Source organism: Callospermophilus lateralis, chromosome 9 (genome assembly GCF_048772815.1).
Source record: "Callospermophilus lateralis isolate mCalLat2 chromosome 9, mCalLat2.hap1, whole genome shotgun sequence".
NCBI lineage: Eukaryota > Metazoa > Chordata > Mammalia > Rodentia > Sciuridae > Callospermophilus > Callospermophilus lateralis.
The window spans coordinates 18,099,224-18,117,275 of NC_135313.1; the positions used below are offsets into that span (position 1 = coordinate 18,099,224).

The 18,052-nt window shown below is 50.4% G+C and overlaps 1 protein-coding gene across 1 annotated transcript in view; it reads left to right on the forward strand.

Moving 5' to 3' along the window:
* Cfap65 (cilia and flagella associated protein 65) overlaps positions 1-18,052 on the forward strand; it is a 34,712-nt gene that overhangs the window by 13,140 nt on the left and 3,520 nt on the right. The window contains 19 exon segments of the mRNA XM_076866443.2: positions 593-730; positions 1,971-2,216; positions 2,708-2,932; positions 3,750-3,908; positions 4,111-4,261; positions 4,695-4,826; positions 5,826-6,039; positions 6,349-6,477; positions 10,084-10,260; positions 10,528-10,594; positions 10,771-10,881; positions 13,072-13,263; positions 13,366-13,524; positions 14,652-14,795; positions 15,062-15,175; positions 15,327-15,434; positions 16,660-16,704; positions 16,930-17,132; positions 17,521-17,649. Of these exon segments, the coding sequence (XP_076722558.2) occupies positions 593-730; positions 1,971-2,216; positions 2,708-2,932; positions 3,750-3,908; positions 4,111-4,261; positions 4,695-4,826; positions 5,826-6,039; positions 6,349-6,477; positions 10,084-10,260; positions 10,528-10,594; positions 10,771-10,881; positions 13,072-13,263; positions 13,366-13,524; positions 14,652-14,795; positions 15,062-15,175; positions 15,327-15,434; positions 16,660-16,704; positions 16,930-17,132; positions 17,521-17,649 (2,843 nt within the window).

The window sequence follows — 18,052 nt, forward strand, 5'->3', positions numbered from 1 at the left end:
GGCCAGCAGCCACATGGGGCCACTGAACACTGAAAATGGAGATGTGCTATAAACATAAAATAGTTCAAAACTAAATTTCAAAGACTTCATACAAAAAGAAAGTAAAATATCTCATTAATAATTTTATGATGATTATATGTTACAGTGATAAGATTTTTAGATCCAGTGGGTTAAATAAAAATATATTATTGAAATTAATTTCATGCATTTTACTTTTTCATGTGGCCACTGGGACATTTAGAATTATATTTGTGGCTGGTGTTTGTGGCTCATGTTGTATTTCCATTGGCTACTGCTCCTCTGGGCTCATTCCTAGAGAATGAATGCTGCTTTCAGATCCTGCCCCACCCGCCTCCTGGCTGTGGGGACTACAAGAGAGGGTTTGCAGAGCATTCCCTGTAGGGCCTGGCTCAAGATGGGGTGGGGGTGGAGGTGGGGGGTGTACAGCTGTTGTACTCTGCATGCACTGTCCTCCCTGTGCCCTTGCCCCCATTCACCCCAGCTTCAGCACCCAATGTAAGACTCCTACAGCACAGGGGCAGGGAGGGGCAAGGTGGCTGCCTTCCATGGAACCCTGAGCTGCCCCCTGCAGGTCCTGTGGAGCTACAGCAACATCGAGGAGGACTGCACTGTGTGCCCATCTTGGTGCCTGACAGTGAAGGCACGAGGCCACAGCTATTTTGCTGCCTTGGAGCATCATGTCCCCCAATATTCCCTGGATGTACCCAAGGTGAGTATGGTACCAACAGCAGTGAGAGAAGGACAGGGGAGCGCTGGCTCCTACCTTGGCCTGCAGATCTTTCTTTCTATCCTGGCCTCAGAAACACCCCTATACCCTCTCCAGCTGTCCTGGGTACCTGGGCCACTTAAGGACTTGCTCCTAGACCATGGCACTGGGACAGGGACATTCTGGGAGTTGGACACCAGTCCTCCCTTCTCCCTCTGAAATAGTCACCTGGTCCTCTGCCTCTCAGGTTTAAACCTCCTCAGCTCCTTTGTTGCCAGTGCCCTGTTGACTGAGCGCCTGCTCAGCCTAGGTCCTGGGCTAGGCCCTAGGGAAACAAGGACACAAACCATTAGCCCTGTCCTTGGGGGATACTCCTTGGGGGATCAGAATTCCCAGGTCTCTCACAAGGCCCTTGAGGCCCTTGAGGCCTATGAAGCAGAGTGTCGAAGAGCTGAAAAGTGTAGGGCCACCAGCTGCTAATTCTAGTTTGGCCTCTGATGTCTCCTCCCGGCTCCCATCATCAGCTTTTCTCAATAGTCTTCTTGCCCTGGAAAGGTACGGCTCTGAGCCTGATCCTCCCACCAGCTCCACTCCTTTCCCCAATCCCAAACCTGTACCACCCCTGCCCAAAGCCCTCCCTGACTCAAAGGGTTCTCCTGCGGATGCCCTCAGCAGCCTTCCCTTGGCATGTCCTCAAGTGGTCTGTGGCCTTTCCCATAGTCCCCACATCTGGATGGGAGTTGGGTCCAGGATTGAGAGTTTGTGTTTTGTAGCCTGATCAGCTGTAGCCCAGTGCACACCCCACCTCAGAGGCTCAAGAAGAGTTTGGGGGTTGGGCAGTTGGGGCTGGATTCCTTCAGTCTCCTGCATGAGAATCATTTGCCCCTGAGCTTCTAGACCAGGATTTCCGAAAGCATCTTTCCAAAGGGTGATTTGAGGGCGCTCTAAACAACTTTTCTTCTAACCGGAAGGACAGACCTTGGAGGCCTAAGTTTTTCTAGGACCTATGATTACCCAACCTCTGTTTCTAAAGGTCTCAGCAAGAGGGAAGACAGAGTATTCTTTGGTGCTAGACTGTGGCCTCCTCAATTCCCTACTTTTAGGTTGTTGGTTGAGCTGTGTGCGGGCATCTTGGATCTCCTTGGAAATGGCCCACCCACACCCACATGCATGCCCCTGAGTGTGCATCCCAAGGGTGGGGATCTGACAGGGCTCCTGCTTTCCTCCTCTCTCCCACTCCCAGCTATTTCCTGCAGTGTCCTCTGGTGAGCCCTCCTACCGTAGCCTGCTCCTGGTCAACAAAGGCTCCATGCTGCTGATCTTCAGCCTGGCCCCCAAAAGCAGCTCAGATATCACCCTGCGGCCTGCCTCAGGCCTGGTAGCCCCTGGGGCCCACCAGATCTTTCTCATCAGCACCTACCCTAAGGGCACCTCCTGGAAGCAGCACATTTTCTACCTGCAGTTCAATTTTTACCCCCAATATCTCAAGGTAAGAGGCAAGAATAGGGAGTCCTTAGAAGTGGACCCTAATCTGTGACTTCTATTTTCAAAACCACTCTCTGGGGTTGGCTTGCAAGGCTCCCCTGAACTATCCAGGAAGGTAGTATCTCAGGGAGATGGTTCCATTTGTGAGCTAGGCACCCCTCAGGGCCCTGCCCATCCACTTCATAGAATATAGGACCAAGACAAAGGGTACAGATATCCAAGATTCACACCTGTGGGTGGTAGAGGGTGTTTGGGGGCAGCCCAGGGATAGGGTCTGGATGGTGGACCCATGTCTGACCCTGTGAACTGTACTGTACATCCTCTCTGGGTCCCCAGGGGTTTTTTTAGTTTACATTCTATAGAAACTGCCAGACTCAGGTTGGCAGAGGACCTTTGCTCCACCCTTCAAGAAGGGAAAGCTGACCATCCATGGTCTCTTGGACACTTGGGAAGGCCAGAACCATGAGGTAAGTTCAGGCACCACCCTCTTTCAAGGAGGTGAGCATGCAGAGCCGGGAGGAGCCACTGCAGCTGAAGCTGGACACCTACAGAAGCGTCTTCTTCAAGCCCACCTGGGTGGGCTGCTCCTCCACCAGTTCCTTCACCTTCCGCAACCCCTCGCGTCTGCCCCTAGAGTTCGAGTGGAGGGTCTCTCAGCAGCACCAGAAGACGCTGGCCGTCCAGCCTGCCAGAGGCCTCATCCAGCCCAATGAGAGCCTTGTGAGTACCCTGACCATTGCTGAGGGTGATGGAGAGTGCCCGTCACCTTCACCTTCAGCGTTTCTTGCCCCTGGTTTCACAGGCTATGCTGCACCCATCAGTCCACAGTCCCCTCTCCCAACTTGTGAGTGGGTATTATGAGTACCACCTTCATCTTCCCCACTTCACAGAGAATTGAGACTTAGTGGGAAAGAGCTGTTTACTGAGATCAAGGTTAGAAAGTGCAGAACTAAGTCTAGAACGGGGGTAGTCCATGTTCCGTCATCCATGGTCCCAAAGCTATGAGATTGCCGGAAGGGTGGTGTGGAACAGCTGGATTTGGGGCCAAATGGGCGGTTTTCAGTAGGGGTGATGACTCCCGCTATAGAACAAAGTGAGCACAGTCTGGGACCCAAAACAGCAGACTTTGTCTCTAGTCTAGAGCCTCATAGGCTAACTGGGGAGGCTAGACTTGGGGGAAAAAACCAACACATGGTATCTATCTGTCAGAGCCCAGAGACAGTAAGCAGAGGGTAGGGGAGATCACATGAACTTTGGAGTTGGCCAGAACCATCCCAGCTCCCACCCTCACCCACTGTCTCACCCTTGGCCAGTTACCTTGTTTTTCTGAGGCTCTAGTTTCTCATCCCAAAAATGAGTCTTGAAAGTGATACCACTCACCTGCCATGGAAGGCAGGATGGAGGGAGACATAATGTACCATATGGAGCAGACACTCAAGGGCATGGCCAGAGCCTGACGCCCCACAGTGGGACCTCTACTGGCCAGGAGCCTGGGGAAGGGCGACCCTGGAGGGCCCAGTCATCTCTGTGACTTCAGACGCTGACGTGGATCTTCAGCCCTTTGGAGGAAACCAAGTACCTGTTCCGAGTGGGGATGTGCGTCTGGGAAACTGGCCTGCCCCTGAACACCAAGCCCCCAGCCATCACACACTACATGATCCGCCTGGTGGGCATGGGCATCACCAGCAGCCTCTCTGTGAGCGGGAGTCCCCAGCAAAGTGGGGGGTTTCAGGGCACAAGTGGGACAGACTCCCAGAGGGCAGGGACAGGATTCCTCCGGCTTCCCCACCCACCGCCCTGAACCTGGCCTTCCTTGGGAGATGCTCCAGGGATAGGAGTAGGATTATGGGACTGGGGACCCAAGGGAGTCCCCCAGCAGCTGGCTGACTGTGCCTCAGGCAGAGGCAAAGGAGCTGGACTTCGGAAACATGCTGGTGACTAGCAGGGAGTCCAGGAACCTGGCGCTTCTGAACGATGGCAACTGCACCCTCTATTACCGCCTGTACCTGGAGCAGCGTAGTCCTGTGGGCGATGACCACAACTCCCCTGGTACTCAGACCTGGGCTGGGGTCAGGGGTCGGGGAGGTGTGTGTGTCAGGGAGGGTACTGTTTAAGATGGAGGGTATTGCTAACTGCGTGATGGTCTTGGTCAGGCAGAACAGAGCTTGAAACAGGGTGCTTCCACTTTAAGGCTGTGTGGCTTTGTGCAGATGATTATCCTCTCTGAGCCCCAACATCCTCATCTATAAAATGGGGCTACTGGTGGTACCCACCTCACAGGACTGCTAGGTGAAGAAAAGTACCTAGCAGGTGCCAGTAATACAAAGTGCGGTGCCTCTGACCCATCCTGGGAGGAGGGCCTCCCTGTTTTCTGATTTGGGGCTCCTTTAGCCAGTGCCCTCCTGGACCAGCGAGGGTGTCTCAAAAGGAATAGGAGAGAGCAGGTGCCTCTTCCCACTGACCCACCTGCATCATCCCCAAGCAGCTCTGGAGCTAGACCGTTCAGAGGGGAGCATGCCGCCCCACTCCAAAGACAACATCTGCCTGACAGCATGCCCGCAGCGCCGGTCCCAGTACTCCTGGACTATCAGCTACTCTCTCCTATCCCACAGAGGTACCTGGGTGCCCGGCATGGAGAGTCAGGGCTGGGAAGGACAGAGGGGAGGGGAGAGAGCTGTGTGCAGCAGGCTTGTGGGGGCTGCTGAGGATCGAGACAGCAGCTTGGGCCAAGCTGCAGCATGTCTTTGGTATCGGTGTGTACGCTGCGTCTGACAGTATGTGTTTGCACATGTGTGCACTTGAGCTGTGGAAGACTCAACATGCAAAGTTAGATGTGCTGATTTCTTATGGGATTTTAAACCAATCCACAGCCTCCCTTAGCCTCAGCTTTCTCCTCCATGAAATGGATCTGTTACTAGCCTGGAAGGTGAGCAGGCACCAGAACATGGACTCAGTGAGTTAGGATCCTAGCTCCAACACTGAATAACCGCAAAGTCTTGGCAAATTGTTGCACCTCCATGTGCTTCCGTTTTCTCATCTATAAAATGGGGGTGATAATGGGCCACAAAAGTAGGGACACATGCCACCACACAGATCGACCTGGAAAACATGATGCTTAGGGAAGTCAGTCACAGAAAGGCACATGGAATCATTCCATTTATATGTGACATCTAGAATAGACAAAAATATACAGACAGAAGGCAGATGGGTGGTTGCTGGGGTAGAGGGTAGATGGGGAGCAAGAGCCAATTGGTACCATGCTCTGCCACGGAGCTACTCCCAGCCCAGTACTGAGTTTCTTTGCAGGGTGATAGAAGTTTTCTAAAATTCAGTAGTAGTGATAATTGTACAACTCTGAATATACAAAAATTACTGAATTGTATGTTAAGAGGGTAGATTTCACAGTATATAAATTATGTCTCAATAAAGCTATTAGGGAAATTAATTTGAAAACAAATAACAGTGCACATTAAAAGCAAAAAATCTAAGTGTGTAAAGCACAAGAATTGGCTGTGTTGTAAATGCCCTGGAGCCTGCGGCCTGCTCTCTCCCCCTCCATCCTGCATCGCTTACCTGCATGCCCTGCCCCTCTCTTCCACACCCATGCTCCCAGATAACAAGGTTGGCGAGAAGAAAGAGTTGTGTCAAGTCTCTCTGGTGGCTGTGTACCCCTTGCTCTCCGTTCTTGATGCCTACTCCATGGGCAGTGCCGAGGGCATCACCCGGAAGCACCTGTGGCGCCTCTTCTCCCTGGACATGCTCAACAACTACTTGGCACGTGACCCCACACCCGGGGAGCTCACCTACCAAGTGCCCACCCGGCACAGGTAAGCTGGGCCAGGGAAAGGGGGACAGGGACTACTGGGGATGTTCGTGGAACTACCTGCCCATATCCCAGCACCTATCTGAGAAGCTGCTTTTCATCTTTTGGGAGAAGTGACCTCCAAATTCTCACTCCTCCCTGGAGGGACCTGGAGAAGCAAGGATTGTCTTGAGGTCTGAAGAGCTAACTCATCTTGAGTTCCACATTCTCCATTTCCCACCTGTGGGGAGATGGGAGTGCCCAAGCCAGCCACCCCTGGGAGCCCTCCCCGTCCCCATCCCCAGTTCTGAGCTTGTTTCTCTGCTTCACACAGCACGAACCAGACCCCCCCTGTCTTCACCCCTTTGAAACTTGATTTCAATTTTGGGGTAGCACCGCTCAAGGCCCCACCCTCTGTGGTACTCCTGGACCTGAAGAACATTGGGATGGTACCCTTGGACTGGTATGGCTGGCCTGGAGGAGGTGGCTTATGGGGGTGCCGGGGGGCCAGAAGGGTGTGGAAGAGTCACCTTCTCTTGCCAGTGGGAAACCTGGCTGTCTGGTCTGTGAAGAATGAGCCTCCCCATGGACAGGGTGTGCAGGCCCAGGTGGGACTCGGGTCACCCAATAGCAGTTGGGACCTGTCATTGGCTGAGACATGTTGATAGGCTCAGGGCAGGGTGGAATTGCCCTGATGGAGACTGGGCACAGCCATCTTAGTAACCAAATGAATGAGAAGCTTTTATTCAGCACCTGCTGCATGCCAAGTGCTGTCTTTCCAGGCTTCAATCCACCAGTGCTCACAGCAGCCCTATGAGAACGTTCTCTCTTAACTCCTCCCTTGGGCTTTTTTACAAAGGGCACAGCTAAGACCACTCACTAGTGGGCAGAGCCAGGTTGAAATCCAGATGTGTCCAACTCCAGAGCAAGAAGGCTTTGAGTAGCTTCTGCATGCCAAAGGTATCCAGGTGCTAGGACCCTCCAAACAGCTCCCAGTGCAGCAGGGCTGGGCCTGACTGGGTTCAAGTCAAGAGTCTCAGAGAAACAGGGGTTTGGTGCCACAGATGGACCTTTCCCCAAAGGGCATGGCTTAGAAAATTTGTGGGGTCTGCTGGCAGGGTAGAAGCTGGCTACAGAGCAGGCTGCACCTCAAAGATCCCAGGAGGCCAGGCCTGGAGACCTGAGCCCAGCAAGCTCAGCCTTTCCTGTGCTCCACTGTCCTCTCATTTGGGCCCAGAACTTGTGTCCTTTTGATGACTTCCAACTTTACTTAGCTATCAAGAGGTGATAAAGAAGGGTTCCCATCTGGGTCAGGCTTAGGAGAGAGAGCTCCACCCCTCCCCAGGCTGGACAAGCACTAGAGAGTAAACTGCAGGTGGAGAATTTATGATGCAAAACTGGTGGCCTAAGCAGGAGTCTTGGGGTAAGGGGGATGCCGGGGAGTGGAGGACCCTTGTCCGGTGTGCAGCAGCTGCCCCTTGCACTGACTGTCCCCTCCCCACCCTCCGTGGTGGAGTGAGATAGAGAAGCTGGCTTATGAAGTGGCTCTTGTCAGGGAAGGATGGGACTGTCAGCAGCCCAGGGCTTCTGGCCCTGAAAAACTAACCCGGGAAGCTTGGCCCCGCTGCTGGCTGAGGTGGGGAAAGCCAGGGCCTGCCTTGAGCTCCAGATCTGCCAATCACTGGGCTCTGGTGGGCCAGGAGCCAGGCCCTACGGGGCTCAGGGTGTTGGCCTGTGTCCTAGAGTGGAGCAGGGTATTTGGTGGACCGCAGACACTGCGTGTTTGTGTAGGAGCAGCCTAGCTCACACTCTCAGTGGACAGGGTCCAGGTGCGAGAAACAGGCAGAGTGCCTGCTGAACTGGACCCCTCACTGGTGGAGAGCATTTGAGGTATAGGAAGGAGTCTGTGCTTCTTGCAGCGTTCCAAGGAGCCTGACTCTTCTGTGCTTTTGTGTTGTTTCAATTTCTTACAAGCTTTTTTTTTCCTTTCTGTTTTTCTTTTTCTTTTTAAAACAAATTCTAGTCTGTCCCTGCTTAGTTCATAAAGAACAGACAGGTTTTTATTTCTGCCAGGACCAGTTATATAGAGGGAGTATGGACTTGGACTAGAGGTAGCAGCAGACAGGATGGAGGGAGAACCCTAAGTGGGAGGAGAGCCGTGTAGCTGCCCCCTTCCCTCAAGCCTTCCCCTGACACCTCTGCTCTGCTTGGCCCCAGGATGCATAGGGTCTGCAATTAAAAGGCAGCCCACCAGCACTGCGGTGCTTGCCTGTAATCCCAGTGGCTCGCAAGGCCAAGGCAGGAGGACTGCAAGTTCAAAGCCAGCCTAAGCAACTTAGTGAGGTCATAAACACTAAGAGAGACCTTGTCTCAAAATGAAACAACAAAAAAAAAAAAGGACTGAGGATGATGTGTCTCAGTGGTTAAATGCCTTTGGGATTAATTCCCCATACCACAAAAAAGGCAGTCACTTAGAGATGTCAGATATACTGGTTGATGTTTTTTGTTTGTTGGTGCGTTTTTTATTGATTGGCTAAACCTTACTTCCTAGGTGGAGGCTCCTGACTCCAGCCTGCCTTCCTAGAGCATAAGGGGCCTGGGCAGCTCAGCCTCCTGGTTGCCTAATGTGTGCTTTGAGGATAAGCGTGCAGCACTCAAATGGGGGTCATTGCTCATGTTTGTTTGCTTGTTTCCGGGAGGTGGGTAGGGATATCAGCAAAACTTCCTAGATGAAGCTACAGCTGAGCTAGACCTACAGCCTAGGATCAAGAGGCAAAAAGGCGGTGAAGACCCTTCCCACCAGAGGTCCTGGTGTACACGAATGGGGCTGGAGCAGCAGGAGGAAGGGAGGAAAGGCCTCAGGTGAGGTTGGAGAAGTAGGCAGGGGCTAGGACATGCAGGGAACCTTTCTTTGGAGAGTTTGGACTTCTTCATAAGGGACCAAAGTGATGAAAGCTATGGGTGAGGCAGACGTAGTCAGCTTTCAGGACCTGTCACTCTGATCTCCAGGGAAGATAGGTTAGCAGCTTGCAGGACAGGTGGGAGCCATAGCAATCCTCCAGGCTTGGGAGAGGGCACCCACTGGAGGACCAGTAGAGGACCTTGGAGGGAGACTGGATGAGGGCAGTGTGTGCAGAGAAGATGCTGAACCCAAATGGAGGACCCCAACATGGGATCCCTAGGTCAAGAAGCAAACATGTTTTTTCTTCTAAAAGAGACTGCCAAAATTCCTTTGAAAAGACTATAACAGTTTCCCTTCTCCTTACCTAAGTGTAAGGGTGTCTCTTTGTTCTAAACTTACCAGCATTGAACATACCTATTGTTCACATTGCCAAAGTAAAAAAAAAAAAAAAAAAAATTGAAACAGATTCCTTGTGAGAGTTTTGGTTTGCATTTCCTTGTTGAGGCTTTTGGGGTGTGTCCTATCTGTCTTCTTTGTTTCCCTCACCCCTGAAACTCTAGGGAATCTCTTTTTTTTTCTGGATGTTTCCTGTTCACATTGCTGTCCTAGTTTGCTGCTGGAGCCAGTTCCGTGCCATCTTTGAGAGTGAAGCGTTCTCCTAACCTATTGTGACTTCAGGACCCCTTTATTGATACTATTGTCAGCGAGAACACAGTCTATTTTTCTTCAATGCAAAGCACTTCCAGGGCATTATTCTATGCTGTGCCTAAGCTAGCCTCTATACTTTTCCTGTCAGGGACCCCTGGGTGGTGCTGCCAGCATTCTTGGGAGCCTCAAATGGCCCCTTCCTAAGAGTTTTATCAAAGAAGAGTTAGTGGCCTACGCTGAGTGGCCCATCAGTACAAGTGACCCACTCAACTTCTGTTACCCACAATGGGAGCCCCAATCTTCACTTCTCCTTTACTCACTATGGCCCCTATTCCATAGGGGACTACTATGGAATAAGAATGCACAACAGCCACATTAGCTCAGCTGTGCATGGAACAACCTGCCAAATGGGGGGAAGAAATGCAAAAGGTGTGGCAGAGGCTCAGAACTCCTTTCTTCTGATTCACCCATCCTGGTACAGCTTCACTACCTTTACTTCAAATCCCTCTTCTCCTTCAGGGCCTTCCTCTTTCCAAGTGACCAGAAGATTGACTTGGAGCTATGGGCAGAGCAAGTAGATTTTGACAGCACTGAGCTCCACCAAATGCGTGCAGAGGACAACTGCATCTTCTCCATCAGCCCCAAGACTGGGAGCCTGAGTCCTGGGGAGGAGCAAACGGTGGAGTTAAAGTACAGGTGCTCCTCCTTCCCCCACCTCGTACCTTTGGTCCTGGAGACCTCTTTCCTTGGCCTTTCACTGTGGGACTCCAGGGCCATTCCCCTGTGAGGCCACCTTCCTACCTGCGGGGGAGGCCTAATGTCCTTCTTGCCCTGTCCCACTTCAAGTATGGGTCGTCCCAGGAGCTAGCTGGCTCAAATCCGCTGGTATACCATGTCCATTTGTTCTTCCACTTTTATGAGGGCTCAAAGAACTCACTCCCAGACTTGTCCCCTCTCTTCCAGTCACCTGTTTGTTGGCACTGATCGCCTGCCAGTGCTCTTCAAGGTGTCACATGGCAGGGAGATCTTGGTAAGACCCCAACACCCCGGCCCTGCCCTGGGTCTCAGGCTGAGGGAGGAGCTCTCTGGACAACCAAGAGAGGAACTGGGAATAGTATCCACTGGGAGTCAGGATCCAGATCTTTCTGCTGGGTGTGCCACTTCCTCCCAAGGAAGGATGCTATCTCTGGGCTTTTTTATTTCCAGTTAAATTTCATAGGCATAACAGTGAAGCTGGAGCAGAAGTACGTGCTCTTCACCTCCACTAGCCACCAGTTCATCCCTGTCCCCATTGGCAACACGCTGCCCCCACGGCAGGTCAGTGGTCTATGTCATCTTGATCACCAAGAGTTCTAAGCATTGATCTCTGCATATCTGTGACAACCTTGATGGACTGACAAAGATGCTGTCCTCTAGAAGCACCTAAGAGGTAGGGTTGGCAGGTTGAAACCCCAAATTGGGCAACTGGGGAGATTCAAGGTGAGAAGCTTGTCTCCTGGGGCCTGAGACTAAGCCTTTTCATCAGACTCAGTTCTCATACAAAAGTGAGTGGTTTTCCCTCTGGCATAAGATTGTTCAAACTTCTCTGACCATGAACTACACTAACATGTTTTATATCATACATGCTTATACCCCAGTATTTACATATATATACAACCAAAACAGAAGTATCATAAATATACACGTAGGCTACCACATGAAAAGAGCATTTATTCTGTTCCTTTTTTGTTTATTTTTAAAATATTTATTTATACTAGGGATTGGATTCAAGAGTGCTTTACCACTGAGCTACATCCCCAGCCATCCCCCTTTTTTAAATTTTAAGACACAGTTTTGCCAAGTTGCTGAGGGTCTTGCTAAGTTGCTAAGGCTGGCCTCATTGTATGATCCTCCTGCCTCAGCCTCTTGAGTTGCTGGGATTACAGGCATGCACCACCATGCCTGGCCATGTTCCATTTTAAAAATGCTGGATAAGACCCACTACAGAACTGCTCACTAATAGGTGACAGCCAGAGTTTGGAAATTACTGCAGCAAGGAGATATAAAGGATAGGAATGCCAATCCTTGTTGTAAACTTTTCTTTATTAATTGGAGGGAATCAGGTACCTTTGCTCTGAAAATGTATATTGGAAGTCTCCAAGAGGTGAACATAAGATTTTCTGGAATATCTAGCATCTATGAAGTCTCTAAGCATTTAGAAGCCCCTGTGTTTCTGGGCAGGTGTTGCCAGACATTCAGCCTAGAGGCTGAGGAATGGGCTTCCTGGGCCTGAAGGGAGTCCCAATGCCCAACTCCTTTCACAACCTTCTGCCCCTCTGACCTCCCAACAGCCTCATTCAGGACTGTGACAGAGAAGCTGGCTTGAATTACAAGGGACATGTGGTGCCATTTTCAGAAAGGAAACAAACTAGGGAAAGGAATCAATTTTAGAGTGAATTCAGAGTTTGGTTTTGGCCAAGTGTGAAGCTCATGTGAGGCCCCTAGAGGGCTTTTCAGTAGAAGTCAGTTACTAGTTTTCTTAGTCCATTCTGGCTGTTATAACAAGCTACCAGAGACTGAGTTGGCTTATAAAGACAGGTATTTATTTCATATAGTTCTAAAGGCTGGGAAGTCCAAGATGAAGGCCTGGGAAGATTCTGTGTCTAGTGAGGGCTTGTTCTCCTGGTTCATAGGTAGCATCTTCTCACTGTGTCCTCCATAATGGAAGAATGAAACACATTCCCTTGGGCCTTTTTTACAAAGAGCACAAATTCCATTCATGAGGGCCCTATCCTATAACCTAATCACCTCCTAAAGGCCTCCCTCTTTAAGACTTATGTTTCAGCATATGAATTAGGAGGGTGCTGGCACAAATTTTCACTCCATTGATCTGGAGATTAATAGGGTGGGCCAGGCTGAATAACTAAAGTGAGCATATGCAGGAGAAAATGCTGAGAAAGAAAGAGAAAGTTCCAGGACCAAATGCAGGCCAACCCTTCGTTCTCCGGTCTTCAGTTTTCTCATCTCTAAAAAGTAGAATTGGATAGATGGTCTCTGGTTTCTTCAGGGCACTCTTTGTAGTAGACCTTCCTTTTACCCCCTTAACTGCTTTAAGCAGTTACTCCCTCTAATGGCAGATGTAGAAAGTGACAGTCTCATGGGGGATTGGAATGAGAGCCTACAAAACAAAGAAGGGTCTGGATGGTGCATACGTGGACATTTTCCCAAGTCCCAAACTAGGCACACTCCCTAGAGTCCCCTTATAACTTTGCAAGGTAAACTGAGGACAAATAAAATAAGCTGCACCTTTACAAATGGGATTACAGATTATCCTCAGAGGTAGTCACAGGCTGACTATCCAGTTACATCCTTTCTAGATGCTCAAATCAGAGCTGTTAGGGGAGTTCAGGAACTCTTCAGATGATATGGTGGAGCTCAACTTGTCTTCCCACAGTTCACAGAGAGTCCTGGGATCTCTGGTCTGCAGTCCTGAGCTGGTGTGGAGGTCTCTATTCCTGTCCCCTACAGATTTATGAGCTGTACAATGGTGGCTCAGTGCCTGTGACATATGAGGTCCAGACCAGCGTCCTGTCACAGGTTCAGGAAAAAAGTTTTGATCACCCCATCTTCTGCTGCATCAACCCCAAAGGTGAGATCCAGCCAGGTACCACTGCTCGGGTCTTGTGGATCTTCTCACCCATTGAGGCCAAGACGTATACAGTGAGCAGCAGCCCAGATGATATAGGGTGGGGGTTGGAGCTGTGGCTTCTTTATCAGGCCATGCTATAACCAGTCCCCTATCCCACCCTCCTGACTTCTCAGGTGGACGTGCCCATACACATCCTGGGATGGAATTCAGCCCTTATCCGCTTCCAGGGAGTAGGCTATGACCCCTGCATCATGGGTGACACAGCGCCATTCCACAGCATCTCGTCATGGGACAACAGCTCCATACACTGTAGGATGATGGTTCCTGGACAGGTAGGGGGAAAGGCACCTGGGAAAGCCTTGAGAACCTAGAGAGACTTGGAGCCTAGAGTGCCCTGTTCAGAGGGGTGAGGAGGGAGGAAATGAGATGGAGTTGAGGAGAGACTGATGGAGAGGTGAGGCCTGGAACCAGCCTTCCTCCAGGTTTAGAGGCAAGAGCAGCTCCATGGGAGGCTTATCCTGCCACCTAGTGCCCACAGGCATCCTTACTCAAGCTCCTGTCCTTTCTTCAGGGTTTAGAAAGAAGCCCTCCTATTCCAATTATTATCGTCATACAAAATAGTCCCTCCCCTGGACCTAGATGGATTTTGCTGAAAGCTATCAAGGGTCACTCTTACTACCTTTAGTTCATATGCTTCTCATTTTTGGCAAGTGTGACCTCATTCACCTGAACATCTACCTACCCATACATGCATTCATTCATCTATCAACCCACATACTCCTTGTTAGTCTATATATCCATCTATCCATCCCCCATTCATTCATGGGCCCATCTATTCAATCACTATCTCTACCTAACCACCCTTCTATTCAGACCCTCATTGTATTCCTTCTCTAGGATAAGCACTGTGGAAGCCCTGGAACACAGAAAGAACCAGAAAAAGTGCCTATTCTGAGCACTCAGGGTCTGTACAGGAAGAAATTGCCTTTTCTGTGTGGCTTCAGTCTTTGCAGACATCCCTAAAACACAGCTCCTATTCTGTGCCCAGGGAATATGCTAATATCTGGTCATCTGTTCATTTACAACTATCCATCAAAGTCTCCAATAGTGTTGGCATTAATTCTGTCTTCTCTAAGCTAATTCTGATTCAGCTCTTCCAAGCTTACTTTAATGGCTGAAATCATGGGCTTTACTATGAGCCTAGGTGGGTTTATTCTAGGTCTGCATGTGAGAGGCATTTAGAAAAGTTATTTATGCTCTCTGAACCTTAGAAGTACATCCGTCAAATGGGAATGAACAATAGTAGCACCTATGTCATAGGCCATTATGAAGGTCAGATGCATGGGTATACCTGACTTAGTGCAATACCTGACCTGTTGAACATGTCAGACTGATAGTGATTGTATTGTTATTATCTCTTCACCTCAAAAAGCTACTGTTATGCTATCTCCACCAACAGGCTGTCTTCCTGTCCCAGTCTCATATATCCCTGGGAAACATCCCTGTTCAGAGCAAGTGTAGCCGCCTACTCTTCCTCAACAACATCTCCAAGAATGAGACAATTGTCTTTTCCTGGCAGCCAAGGTCTCTAGATTTTGGGGAGGTGAGAATCTTCTTTGCCCACAGACCCATAACCTCTAGCAGACTTCTCCTGACCCATCCCATCTCACTCCATCCCATTCCATACCATCCTGTCCCATCCCATCCCATTATATCCCACCTTGACCCATCCTGTCTCATCCTATCCAATCATATCACAACCTGTCTCATCTCAACCTGTCTCTTCCCATCTCATCCCTTCCTGCCCCATGTCGTCCCATCCAACCCCATCCTTGTAGAACTCTAATGACTCCTTCCCCAAACCAACAGATATCTGTGAGACCCATGATAGGGGAATTGGCTCCTGAAGAGACAGCTCCATTTGTGGTGACCCTGAAGACCTCAGTGCATGCTAGCTTTTACAGTGTGGACCTGATATGCAAGGTGGGAACCAGCCCTAGGGAGATGAAGGTGGGGTAGAGGGAGGCTCTGACAAAGAAAGGCAGGAGGGTAGGGGGCTGCAGCACAGGCCCAAGGTGAGCCCTAGCTGAGACTCTCCAGAGCTAGGCCTTCTCTCACCTCATGCTGGGCCCAGGTGTACCGGCAGGAGCTCATGAAGCAGTACCACAAGGAGCTCCAGGAGTGGACAGATGAGAAGGTGCGACAGGAGGCAGAATTTACCATCACAGACAGGAAAGTAAAGGTGAGGAGTGCTGAGTGGGTCTCCCAAACCCACATCTTCTAACTGGCCTCATCCGAGGGGATAGAAGTGGTGGGCTGAGGTGGTCTTCCATGCAAAATTGGCCAGGCTGCCCTAAGAGATTAGATTTTATTCATTGGACTCTTCTCTTAGCAACTGGGTGGGGGCAAAGGCTGACTGACCATTTCCTGCTTCAAGAATGCCAGCTGTATGCTGGGTACTAAGGACACAGGGGAAACAACCCAGATCTCACCTTCTTTGAGCCATAGTCCTGGTCAACATGTGTCCACTATTGGCTTCAGGTTCAAGCTCTAGAAGCATGTGGTACAAGTTTGATTCCTGGTTTTTACCGCTTCTAGTTCTGTGACCTTGAACAAGTGACTTAACCTCTCAGTTCCCTCTACTGTAAAATGAGGGTGATATGAACCTGGGATTTGCTTCAAGATTATTCAGAAGTAGGGACAGATGAGACAAGACTGGCCCTGGGTTGCTGATTGTTAAAGCTGAGTAACTGGGTAATGGAGGATTGTCACATTTCTTGCCTTTATGTATACAAAATAAAAGTTTAAAAGTATTTTTAATGTGAGTGAAATATCTGCTTTGTAGCCTTATCATAAGGATTAAATGAGTTAATATGTGTAGAGTGCCTACAACGGAACCTGGCACCCAGTGAGCCTTCCCTAAACACAGGTTTTAGTATTTCTGGGGGGAAACTGATAGTAAATACAAGACAGTGCCTCCCAGTCTCACAGTCTGCCTGTGTTAGTGTTCCTGTTCCTCAGTCACCTCTCTGTTTACCACACTGAGCTCCTAGAAAGTTTCTGCTCCCTCTAAAATTCCAGCCCATCTATGAATACAGATCCCTCCCTGGGGCACTGGGAAAGGGATTTTCAGACCAAGTCTTCATAAGGGACATTACTTTCCTGTCTCACAGAACCCCAGAGCTCCAAGGCACAAGAACAAGCCCCTTTGGAGCATCCTGCCCACTTTTGGTAGCATTTCCTTCTCTTTCCTTCACATGGGTAACCAGATTTCCCACGTCTACAGGCAGACTTTCCTAGGGAAGGTTCAGAAGAGGGTGTGACTGGGAAGTGGGCAGGACCAAGAAGACAGCAGGGCCAGAAACTGGTTTCTGGTCTTCCATGTGCCAGAGAGAGGAAGAAGGGGGACACGGGCTAAGCCTCTTGCATCTGAAGCAAGGGTTAAGCAAGGGTCTCTCCTTCCACAGAAGAGAGCATATTGTACTGCCTGTGAGCCCATGAGGAGGTACAAGGTGAGGCATGAGCCCGGGCCCGTCTTCTTGTGGTAACTTGGGAGGGTCCTTGTTTGTTTCCAGAGATACTTCAACCCCATGGTCCAGGCTCCTAGAAGGGAAGGTTGAAAGGTCCATACTCCCATGTGGACCAAAGGTCTGGTTGAGGGGCTAGGACAATGAACCCATTGGTGATGGGAGTCTGGTCTCCAAACCCCTGTCACTCATGCCTCCCCCTCCCCAAAGACACTTCCCCCCATCAAGAACAAGCAGTCTCTCAACTGGCCTGCCAGTTGGAACCTGAAGATCACAAAGGAGGAGACATCCTGGCCATGCCCCCAGCCTCCCACGACAGGCATGCTGTGCCTGAGCCTCAGTGCCCGAGCCCATCCCACTGACTACTTCTTGGACAACTTCTTCTCAGAGTTCTCCTGCCACTTCTTGCACAGGTGAAATCTTGGGAAGGAAGGTCCCCTCTCCTACCCCTGAACAGGGGCTGCCCACACCCACGCTTTGGCAGGAGCTGGAGCAAGTACAGGAGCAGCAGGATTCAAGATGTACCCCGAGTGCTTGGGCCCTTATGATGAGGGGACAAAGCAACCAGAGCCCTGGGGAACCCACCTATGCCTCCCGTCCTTCCTTGTTCCCTCCTTTGCCAACTCAGAGCTCTAGGCCCTGCCCTACCCCGAGGGTTGGGCTTGGCAGGAGCACTACATTTGTGTTATAGCTCCAATATATCAATGTCCTCACAACTGGGCAGCTACCACCATGGCTTATACACCCCACCCCAGCATGGTGGCTTGCCCAGGCCACTCAGATTGTTATGGCCTGCCCCAGGGAGCTGCCAGAGAGGAAGACTCCCAGGGAAGAGTCAGAGGCTTCTGAAGAAGAATTCCCTAACAAGGGGACACTTGTCTACAAGCAGAAGAAGCAGCTCCTGGTTGACTGCCTTACCAACATCATCAGGTACTGGCCCAGCATATTTATTCTCCCATTTCTCCAGTTTAGTTGGCCCTGAATTCCAGCACTTCCTTTCTTGAGGAACAGAACTTTCATGCAAGATCCTTCTGCTGGACTACCAGGATAGTACAGTGCTAATGGAACTGGCTGAGGGATCCTTGAGGCTTGATCTGAGTTCTGCACTGTTCCATGGCTATTGGACGAGGTCTGGAGACAATTCATTGTCTCCCCAGGGCTCCTTACCCCTTATCTGTGTCATTCTGACCTGTTGGCTCTGCCTCCATCCTGTTCCCCTCTAAGAATCCATGGGCCCCAACATGCCTTCCACCAAAGAAGGAAGAAAGGGGCAACTGACTAAGGGCTCTCCTCGCTTCCTAGCATCTGCTTGTGAAAACAGAAGGCAAGAGCT